Here is a 12,250-nt window from a genome sequence, read left to right on the forward strand (position 1 = left end):
CGTGGCTTTTGATGATGGTATAGGCCCCCGAAAAGGGCCAGGGAATGGTTTTGAAAATGGGAGCTGAGCTGAACTTGAGGGGGGGGGGGGGGTAGGGGGCATGATGATCACAAAATCACATGGCAATTTTTATGTTTTGGTACACTTTTTTTAAAGGGCGCATGGGGACTGTGCATGCCCCCTCCCTTTCCTTGTTTCGTGTCGCCCCCGGTAACGCTGCCCTAGCTCTATACAGATGAGGATATTAATCATTAAGTGGTTGGACGGACTGATATCCAAATAAATTATTCTGTCTTCCGTATACAGTGGGCCTAATACTTGAACGCAATACGTTTTTTTTCTTCATAAAACAGAACATTCCAGTGTTGGTGATGACGTCATGCATAATTATAGCGCCGATATTATCTTGCGCAATATATCTATGTATGACGTCATCCGTCGATCTCGACCTGTTACACAATATTTTAAAATAGCAATGACGTCAACGATCGACAAATTGCGCAATAACATCGGAAAAAATATTTCGCTCGTCGACCGACCGTCGCCGTGTGACTCATACATTGACTTCGACATGCTAGTATTGTACTTCATTTACACAATACATTTATATAAATAACAATGACGTCATCGGTTCGACATTGCGCAATGCCAATGAGAGTGATGCAATCAAAGACGGATGCAATTATTATGTAGACACGACGTTGTAATGCCCGCCTTAACTTCAACACCGTTGTGCAAGCTATTTGTCATTCTTTCAGTTTTTCAAGGATAATCTTACTCCTGCGAATTGACTCACGACGTTCATAGATTTCTTAAAATCCATGAAGGTATAGGTTTGGTTCAACAAAGAATTTTTTTTTTGTAATTTATAACGGTTTTACGGTCCGCGCTGTGCTATTTTATTTCTGTCTCATATACGAGGTGAACTTACTCATCATAGATTAGGTAAGGGTTAATTACTTGTAGGCCTAACAATTTAGGCTATAATGAATGGGTTAAAAATAGATTTTCTTTTCTTGATATTATATAATGAAAGTATAGTCTGGCCGGGGTAGCCAGGACTTATATGAAATAATTTTGAGACTCCTATCCGGGACTGTATATAGGCATGACGTACCGTGTACACCGGTTGGTTATTTCAACAAAATTTTTCCTTTTATGAGTTGAGAAAATTGAATAATGAAATAAAAACTAAATAGTTGTCTAATAAACAATTAGCAAGCAAAACGTGGAAAACCGTCGGGGACTAGGTAAAAAACAACAACACACACACAAACAAAATACAAAAATAACCCCACTCAGATTTTAAAAAGTAAAACTATTGCTCCAGGATCTTAAAAAGTAGAAATTAATTACGAAAGGAGGAAAATAATCATGAAGAACAGAATTTATGAAACATATGTATACTAGTAGTAATTGCCCATGACAGATATTGCTCGCTGGCCATGCAGGCCCCGTTTTCTCTTTTTTATTGTCACTTTTCATTTTCTTTTCAATTTGTACCGTGTCAATCGACTTGTGTTTCGAATGAAGTTTTTTTACAGGGATTTGTATTATCACCGCCCGCAGGAAAGCTGTCAGCGGGGTTCTTTCTTGTATCATGTTTTCCTCCAATTTATTGAAATTTAGGTGATTATATCACATTGAAGAACATGGAGGCAAGTACGAGTGGACAAGGTACTTCTAACCAACTTCTTGATATAAAATGCAAGGTCTGCGAGAGGGAATATTCTGCCGATGTTCAGCCACGATTTCTACCATGTCTGCACACGGTATGCGCCCAGTGCTTGGCGAACGTGACCAACAACACCGCGCTTGCCAGCGGACAGGGGAGTCTTCCCGGTGTTGCAATTGGTAATTATCTCTCTATATTAGCATACACTTGACTTTCAAACTAAAACCTTTTCGAATTTATATGTAATAGGTTCTGAAAATCCAGGGCTTTCTTTAATACAAGAAAATACAGCAGAACAATAACTGCATTTTAATCATTTTTATTTTTAATTAAGTTAAACGAGTCCAGCCTCGACGTGTAAATAGTCTGTTGATCAGTACTATACTCAGCACCTCGAATGGAGAAAAATCCGGTGCTGAGGCCTGAATTTTCCATCATAAAACCAAACCTTAATCCATTCATTAAATGAACACTCCTTTATGCTTTCTCTGTTAATGTTGGAGATTGCTGAACAGTAGAGGCGCACGGCCAATATGGGAGACTCTCTCCAATAAGGGAGACAATTTCCCATATTGGAGACTTGCTTTGCAAAAGAACAAAAGAAACAACACCAACAAAGGCATGATTTTTTCCACCCAAACTTTTGTCCCACTGAGGTCAGAAGCCCATTTGTTTTGTGTGTGGATGACAACAAAAATCCTTATAAAAACAAAAGTAGACGGTGAATTTTTAAAGTAGACGGTGAAAAGGGGTAATATTTCATGAGGAATCTGCTTATCACATTTTTATTTGCCGCCAAGATAATCCTTTTTAAGCAAATGTAAACAAAGAAAATTGGTCTCCCAAACTGGAGACTGTCTCTGATATTGGATACCCAAATTCTTTATAAAAGTCTCTGATATTGGAGATGAGCTCTCTCATGGGAGACAGTCTCCATTATTGGCCGTGCGCCTCTACTGCTGAACTACACTAACAGTAACACAGTGTTGAAATTAAGGGAGCCATTTAAAAAAAAAATTGATAACCATTGTTTATTTTACCAGAGCCATTTTCATTTTTTGAGAGCCATTCTTTTTTTAATTTATGATTAAACGCATGGCTTCGCATTGCAGTTTGACCTAGTCTTGAGGACGCAATGATGATGATTTTTTTAGATATGTCTTACATTCTTTCATCATTGACGTCTTGACACTCTCTCCATAACGCCTTCAGCGAACGACCAAAACAAAGATGGATTTCCCCCAAAAATCCATCTTTTTAAACCGAACTAACTAGAAATTTGTTAATTTTATTAATTCTTACACCTTCCTACGCCTAATGCGTAGGAAGGTTTTAAATACTACTTTAAAAAATGTAAAAAAATGAAGATTTCTTACCTAACTGATGCCGCGTAGACCTCTCGTTCCACATGTAAACAACGGAAATACAATAGCGTCGACCCTTGAACCGCTTATGTATGACGTACTTCCGGAAAGCAATGCCGTCTTAACGAACAATTTAGAGATAAAAAATCTTATTTAACAAATATTAAAATTATTTTGTGATCATAAATAATTTATATATATTGATATGAAATATTTATGATCACAAAATAAATTTTAATATTTGTTAAATAAGATTTTTTATCTCTAAATTGTTCGTTAAGACGGCATTGCTTTCCGGAAGTACGTCATACATAAGCGGTTCAAGGGTCGACGCTATTGTATTTCCGTTGTTTACATGTGGAACGAGAGGTCTACGCGGCATCAGTTAGGTAAGAAATCTTCATTTTTTTACATTTTTTAAAGTAGTATTTAAAACCTTCCTACGCATTAGGCGTAGGAAGGTGTAAGAATTAATAAAATTAACAAATTTCTAGTTAGTTCGGTTTAAAAAGATGGATTTTTGGGGGAAATCCATCTTTGTTTTGGTCGTTCGCTGAAGGCGTTATGGAGAGAGTGTCAAGACGTCAATGATAAAAGAATGTAAGACATATCTAAAAAAATCATCATCATTGCGTCCTCAAGACTAAGTTTGACCTGCTTGATTACAAATTAATTCAGTGTTTATGTAATTCATTGTTATCTATTTTTTCTTTATTGTTATTAATTGTCAAATGATTATGAAATTCAATGTTTTTTAATTGTATCTCGTGAATTAACTTAGCCTTTTGACAAGGCCTCATGACTTGACTCTGTTCCTTGTCAAACGGTGGCTGAGAGTCTGATGAAGAGAACTGGCTATTCCAGAGTGAGCACGAGAGCGAGTAGACCAAAAGCTTCAGTCTCTGTATTTTGGTTGTTCCGCTGAACTGCGTTGGCTCACTCACCAATACATAGACTGAAGAGCTTGGAGGCCCGTACATACAGACAACATATTTTAGCAGTAACGTTAGATCTAACAGCGGAAACCCGATTTTCCGATCGTTTTTTGTACATAAAATGTCACATTATGAAAAAGAAATCACATCCATATTTACGAAAAAATGTTTAAAATTCAGAAATATCGTACCTTAGACTGCAGTTACCGCTTATTCTTTTGAAATGATGATCGAAACATCGTCACCTTCGATCCTTTCGTTGGTCAACGTAAGTTGCCATCTTGGATGACGTCATCATCATTACAGACGTATTATCAGTCGCTACCTATCGCGATTTGTGCCGCTGCTTTGCGCTTGTATAATTGATGTGCGTGCGTTCGGAACTTGTCGCTCGCATTGATTGGCCAAGATATCGAAAATTTAATCGGAAAGCCTTGATAAAAGCACAACTCGTTGACGGCTGCCATATTTTCCTCTCTGGCAGAAAATCCAAAAATAAGGAATAACCCGGGGAATAACTCATCGGTAACATATATTTTCGAAATATTATAAAATTAATATATAGTATCAATAGAAAGATTAGAGTCTAACGAAAATAGTGGGCCTTCGTTCAAGATAATATAATGTCATTTAGAATCTAAAAGAAGTAAAAAATCTGGACAAAACCCGTCCGCCGAATTGTCGGACCAGATTACACATGCAGGCTCGTACTGACACATTACCGTCGGTGAATGGGGATTATAGTAAAATGTCAGAAAATGTTGAATAAATCCCCAGAAACGACGGTTATTCCTGTCTAGAGAGCGAGCGACTTTGGTTGCGAGGCCTTTTGGAATCTAGTGAAGACGTGAATATATCAGCCATTCCTAGGGACATGGATTTTCCGTTTCAAAAAATTGCCTTTTCTGTTTCAGAATATCTTAAATTCCGTTTCGGCATGTCAGAAAACGGAAATTCCGTTTCCCCATAGACTTTGTACACATGAAAAATTGACAATTCCGTTTACCCATCCAGTAGCAATAACACAAGTTAACGCTCGCGCTGGTCAAAATTTGGATCTGTCACTGTACCAACAACGCAGTAGAATCCGTTCCAATCAGATCTATGCGGGCACAAAAAATATTTTGACACATGTATATAACATGAATACATCCTCACCTTTCACATTTCTAGCATTATTTCACTGTTGAATGAACTTTTGTAGATAATTTTGGGGGGTTTTGGACATCGTTTCGAGCAGTCAACGATTTCATTCTATCCGCCATTTTGGATTTCATGATCGTGCTGTACATTTTCAAACGTAGAGGGCAGCAAAACACGACCTGCATGTGAATGTTTTTGATACGCTGATCGACCGTACCCTGCCAGAGCGGCCGGGAAGGACCGGGGCGAGGGGTACGATCGGGTGTGAAGGAGTGAAGAGCAGTCACGATGTGTTGATTTTGTTGTGATTGTGGTGAAGTGAGGTTTTGTGGCCATTTAATATTCGTATTTTGTTGAGATTTTGGAGTAATTTATGTTGCTGTTCTGTGTTTTTTGAGGAAAAATATGTTTTCCGTTCGAAATGCCACTTTCTGTTTCAAAAGGCCATTTCCGTGAATTTCGTCTGTTTTCTGCGATCGCGGAAAATCACTGTCCCTACATGTACATTCCATGTGACACACTAGGCTTCAATTTCAAGTTAAACTAATCAATAAAGAATACCTATTTTTGGCTAGGTACATGTTCAAGTGGTATAAATCTGGATTTTCACTGCCTTTGCCCCACAAATAACCAAGTTACACAATCATAAAAGATGTCTAATTTGCATAAAGTTTTTTTTTAAGTTCTTTTTGATGACACTAATTAAATGTGTTCTGCTGTCTGTAAGTACATAATTTTTGTATTCTGCCTAATCTTACAGCCATTTAAACTATGTCTTTGTTTTTCGCACTTTTCTAAACCGAGCTTGGCAATATGTCAAGTTAAAAACGCCCTCAATTTATGTGTCACACGAGTCACAATAGTACATCTTCATATAATTTTAGTTTACTAAAGAAAGTATTAAGTACATTGTAGTTTAACTTGTAGTTAATAAAAAAAAGCATAAGGTACTTTAAAATCAGAGCAGCAAATAAGATACCATCTTGGGCCTGTTGCATAAAACTTTTTAACTGAGAAAACTCTGGTAAAAACTGAAAACTAAGGTTAGTCTGATTTCTGCCATTGACTTTGACACAGGGCAAAAACTCTGGTAAAAACAACATGAGTTTTCTCAGGTAAAAACTTTTTGCAACTGGCCCCAGGAGACCCCTTCATTATGAAAAAGCACCCCTATGTGCTGTCACGCGAGTCACATTAAGGTTGTTTAGGGTATATCAGGCGAGTCACATATCACAAAACAAGCAATATTTTTTAGAAAAGGGATAATGATTGGAATTTTTTGGCAGATATCATTTCTTCATGCCTGAATGATTCCTTTAAGTTAGAAAAACATTGTTAAAGGTTATTAACAACACATATGGGACTAAGTACAATATGTACTCCCACATGTAAACTTTTATGTAAGTAGATGTATCAGAGCTTGACTTTAAAATGCTTTTGTTTTAGAGACAAAGGGGATGCAAATGACCATAAATGTTCTGTTTGAATGAAATTTGGTCCATTTTGATGTATAAAATCCTGATAATTTCTTCAATTTATAGTTTAAAATGATTCTTGTCATGCGAGTTACACTCTTGTTTCATGCGAGTAACGTGATTCACATTTTCAAATGGCACTCGACTCAAAACAAAAAATCAGACGTTAATGAATTTTTAGGATAATATTTCCAGATGTTTCTAAATACCCTCTAGAAAATTTTATCAAAATCTTTTTAGGAAATTACAGACAAATGCAGTATGGTCAGGAATCTTCAATAGTGTCATGTCACACGAGTCACAATAAACAAATTGAAATATCTCCTTAAAAAGGACTGTAATTTCAAAATTTTTGTTGAAAAATGTGTATTATCAAATTACTTTGATTGAAATAAATAGAAGAAAAAACAAGTCTGCATTATACAATTTTCAAGCAATGAATCTTGAGAAGTTGAAACTTTGTGTAAATGTCATGTGAGTCACAATGGAATGGCTGATATTAATTACTCATGAGCTAGACCAAAAGCTTCAGTCTCTGTATTTGGTTGTTCCGCTGAACTACATGTACGTTGGCTCCACTTACCAATAAATAGACTGAAGAGCTTGGAGGCCTGTACGTATTAGCAGTAATGTTGTCAGATCTAAAATCAGGTTATTCATTTCATATCTTCATTAGATTATGAATTTTCTCATTTTAAGAATTTATACAATAATCAGATATTTTTAATGAGTGTATACACACATGCTAACAAGCTTGGATGGATGTTATTTAAAGGATACAGTCATCCCAACAAAAAAAATGATGTGAATAAAAGGATAAAATCCAACAAACATTGAAAATTTCATCAAAATCTTATGTACATGTAAGATAAGAAAGTAATAACATTTTAAAGTTTCACATAATTTCGCAAAACAGTAATATTTTATGTACTTTCTGGTAGGTACATGTGTGTATGTGAGGAAACTGATGACATCACATCACCCACTCACTATTTCTTTTTTATTCATTTTGGAAAATATCAAATATGCTAAATTTCTCCTCATTGTCATGCAAAAATTTGAAACAAATTATTATTCCTCCCTAAAATTTTTTATTTATGGTACCATAGAACATTTTAGGTTCAGTTAAATTGTCAAGTCTGTAAAAAGGAAAATTGATTGATTGAGGGAGAGTGGAAATACTCTCATTTATTTCTTTCAATAATATACAAGTAAAATCATACAAATATAAATTATTTTGAACATAAATATACAAATATAATTATGAAACATTGAGATTAAAAAAAAATAATGAAAGAAAAAGGTATCCCAAAAAGCTTCAAAGGCTTGAAAAAGGGAAACCAAGAATAAAACATAAGAATGATTCTAGAAAATAGCTAACAAATAGAACAGAGTACCGGAATGCGTTGCCCCAACAGTATAGTTTGATTCGATGATCAGCGGGCATGTCGTCAGTACTTTCTTTCAATCCAAAACACTGACGACATGCCAGCCGGTCGCTAAGTGAACCATGAAGAAAAAAACAAACAAGAAAATACATGTAAGGCTGCAAGAAAATTTTTTAAATATCATTACTTCCTAATTAGGTGGTCTGTCTATGACAGATCACCTCTTAATTTCGTCAGAATTTTCTTATTATTTATTTATTTATTTATTTATTTTTACGGATTTTCTTGTCGCCAAGTTATCTCAAAATGGACTTGGTCAATTTCATTGAATTTCATGTCATCTATAGGATCTGTCATGGACACGTGCAGAGAAGTTTTTCAAGGTCATCAGGTCATGATGACGTCATCTAGGCGCCATTTTGTAAAATCACATTATCAATCATATCTCCATTATCAATTATCAAAAATCAATCAAATTATTATCACATCAACTTCAGGTCAAGGGTCATCAGGTCATGTCATCAAAGGTCATCTGGAGGTCACGACGCGCGCGTACGCGCGCGTCAAAATTTAAAAATGCTCAAAATCACTTTTTGACCAAACGAGAGTACGTTTTAGGTCATTTTAAGCATTTCAAAATTTTGCGCGCGCGCGCTTCCGCGCGTAACGCCTTAACGCAATCCAGAAACACCGTTTTTTTTTACATCTTTGCATTGATAATAAAATTTTGAACAATTTGATACCTTGATCAACCTTCTACGACCATTAATGACGAAATTAACACCCCTTGAAGTTTGCAGCACGTGTGCGCGCGAGCTCTCACTATAGGCCATATATGGGCAAAAACATGCCTCTTGAAAATTCACTGTAGCTCTTTAAATAGTCCATTGACCCCCCATTTTTTTTTCATATATCGATAGAGTATGAGTTGTAGATTCGATTTCATGTCATCAATGTCCCTAAATTATATCATGACGTCATCAAAATGGCGCCTAAACTAAAAATTTCATTTTAAAAAAAATGACGTCATCAAATTTATGCAAATTCGGTTGTAACTTCTCGAATATAGATTGTTTTTCGCCCAGATTTCGATATGTTGTAGTTTAGAATGTACCCTTTCTCCTCAGTTAGCATGAATTTTCGTTTTGAGAAACGCATCATTGCGTAAAACAGCGATGAAAAGAGGCATGTCATTTTTCCTCATTTTGCGTGTAATCTCTATGGGACATGACTTTTTCTCAAAACTAGATTCGACATTCCGCTATTTCGTGAGACATATCTCCATTGTTTCTTGTCAGTTTTCCCTGAGCTTTAAGTATGTTGTAGCTGAGATTCTGAGCTTTCGAAAATGTGCCCTCCATTTTTTGATCAGATGCCGGGATCATGCCCGTATTTCGCTTGCAAAATTTGAATTGTAATTCTCAAAATTGCTTACGTGTAATCACTATGGGGAATATCGTGGCTCAATGGATAACGCATTTGACGTGTTGGTCCGTGTTGCTGACGTGTTGGTCCGTGTTGCTGACGTGTTGGTCCGTGTAGCTGACGTGTAGGTCCGTGTTGCTGACGTGTTGGTCCGTGTTGCTGACGTGTTGGTCCGTGTAGCTGACGTGTAGGTCCGTGTTGCTGACGTGTTGGTCCGTGTTGACTACGTGCTCTGCCGGCATGATCCGTGTAGATCCGTGTGAAGCTGCCGTGTTGATGCCGTGTTCAGTCATCTGGGGCAAAACTATCCCGGACCTCCCCGGATCATGCCGGCATTGCCGTGTTGATCCGTGAAGATCTGTGTCTATAAATCATGATGGCGAGAATAAAGACAGACCACCTACATGTAATTCGTCCACATGACGAATTAAATTTTAGTTTTACATCTGATTTTGATGAAAATTTCAGTTTATGCTTGTTTGATTTTTTTATCAAAATAAATCACACAAAAATTAAGAGGTGATTTACAAGCCACCTCAAGAGAAATAAAATACATTTAAATTAAGATTTGATTTGTAAATTGTCATACTATAGCCAATTTTTATAAAGCGCTTTTCCCAGAATGACTCCAAGTGCGTGACAGCATATCATTACCCCGGTCATTGGATTCATTTCAATCCCACACGAAAAGTGCACAATTTCCACTCGGAGGGTAGCATTCCTTGCATGATTCATCGCAGCCTCATTATGGCGCAGGCAAAATCAAACATACAATACCTTTTGCATCCTACCGGGATAATAAGATGGAAAATCTGTACAAATCTAAAAGTAAAGTCCACCCCAGAAAAATGTTGATTTGAATAAATATGGAAAAATCAAACTAGCATAACGCTGAAAATTTCATCAAAATCGGATGCAAAATGAGAAAGTTATGGCATTTTAAATTTTCGCTTATTTTTCACAAAATATTTATATGCACAACTCAGTGACATGCGAATGAGACGGTCGATGATGTCCATCACTCACTATTTCTTTTGTTTTTTATTGTTTGAATTATACAATATTCCATTTTTTACAGCTTTGAGAATAAGGACCAACTTGACTGCCCCATCCATATACATGTAGTATTAAACAATGCTATTTCCACATATGTTCAGGGAGGAAGAAGAAAATTAGAATATTTCACATTTCATGTAATATAATACCAAAAAAATAAGTGAGTTGATGATGTCATCAGTCTCCTCATTTGCATACCAAAGTGGACTAGTCCTTTAAGAGGCAACCTGATGTACTGACTGAACACCTAAATAATGTAGAGAAAGAAAACACTCAGTGTAATTAAGAGAGTGATCTGTCTTACTGACAGATCACTTTATTACAAAAGATGAAAGATTGGGCTTTTAGGATTCGAGATGAAGAATGGAAAGGAGGAATTGAGGGAAGCTTTGCAAGAGATGTTGCTGGTTATAAATGGATACATGTCATGTATGTAGGTACAGTGGTGGAAATGTGCATACTGTGTACTAGGCATACACAGTGTACAGGTTTTTGTTACATGAAATAATTGTACAGTAGTTGCATCAAACATTAATTTCATGAGAAAGTCTTTAAAACCAATGTTTATTGTCACCCAATTGTCATACATGTAGATATAGTTCTGGTACATTGAATTATTAAATTACTTTGTGAAAAATGACATTTTTAGCTGAAAACGGACAGCACTTAAAATCACTAACACAGGATAGCATACAGTATACATGTACGGTATGCTCTTGGACATTGTATTAATATTGCTTGGAAAAATACACAATATTTGATGGAATGCTGTGGTTTTTTTTGCTTATTTCTCAGCATATTTGCTTCCAGAGTCATTTGACATAATATTTTATTTATGAACAGACACCTGTATACATTGTACATGTAGTCATTTTATTGGATCCTGTTCGAACCCATTTTGAGTTGGCTACCACAACTGGCATTTCTCTTATGTCCTGAGTTGCGTACTACACTGTACATGTAAATACATAGGCCTACTTTGCTAACTGCATGTAAAAATACATGTTACTTCCAATAAGGCAATATGAAGAGGTATCAAATTTCATTTCTCAGTGTCACTAACCATGAAAAGCGTAATTTGAAACCTGTCATATGACCCATACTTTTATCAAAATATTTTGTCTTAAAACTGTTCATAAGGTATGATAATATTTATGGAGACAAAGAAGACAAATAGTCGCCGTTCTGAAAGCTATATTTCCCACAGCTTTATTCATATTAAATGTAATTGTAAAGTGTATAATTTTAAGAAAGGCATTAAAAATGTCAAAGACTGACCACCTAATAATGATAATAATAAAGAACTGTACATTGCAGCCATAAAGGGGGGGGGGGCTTCCAAAGAAGAACAAAAGCACTTACAATGGATTATGCTATTAGCCAGATGATAATAGATATTAACCTGTCAGTAAATTATCTTTTGTTAGCCATTTCCTTGAAACCCGCTCTAACAGTTTCATTGTGTAAAAACAACAACACCCAAAGTCCTAAACCATATCTTGGGCCTACATGTATAACTTCATGAAAGTAATTACATGTACAGGTTTCTTCTTGGAAATGTCCTAACAACTACAGTATGTTTTAATTTGTATTGGTTATCCAATAAAAAGATGTCATTAAACCCACCCCTGCTGTCTCAACCACATGTTTGTGGTTCTCCATATGATATGAGCCAAAGGGCATGTTCATCCTTCTAGTTTTTAGGCCAGTTCTTCAGCGTTCTAGTATACATTAGTCCAAAACATGATTGCATCCATGTTTTTTTTCATTAAAACATCGTTCTAGAAAG

General features: G+C 36.0%; 1 protein-coding gene across 1 annotated transcript in view; it reads left to right on the forward strand.

Moving 5' to 3' along the window:
- The first annotated feature begins 1,523 nt into the window (after window positions 1-1,523).
- The window catches only part of LOC121420943 (transcription intermediary factor 1-alpha-like), a 35,639-nt gene continuing 24,912 nt past the window's right edge, over window positions 1,524-12,250 (forward strand). The window contains exon 1 of the mRNA XM_041615497.1: window positions 1,524-1,854. Coding sequence (XP_041471431.1) covers window positions 1,653-1,854 — 202 coding nt within the window. The 5' untranslated portion in view covers window positions 1,524-1,652. The remainder of the gene's footprint in view (window positions 1,855-12,250) is intronic.

This window comes from Lytechinus variegatus, chromosome 9 (assembly GCF_018143015.1).
Source record: "Lytechinus variegatus isolate NC3 chromosome 9, Lvar_3.0, whole genome shotgun sequence".
NCBI classification, from domain to species: domain Eukaryota; kingdom Metazoa; phylum Echinodermata; class Echinoidea; order Temnopleuroida; family Toxopneustidae; genus Lytechinus; species Lytechinus variegatus.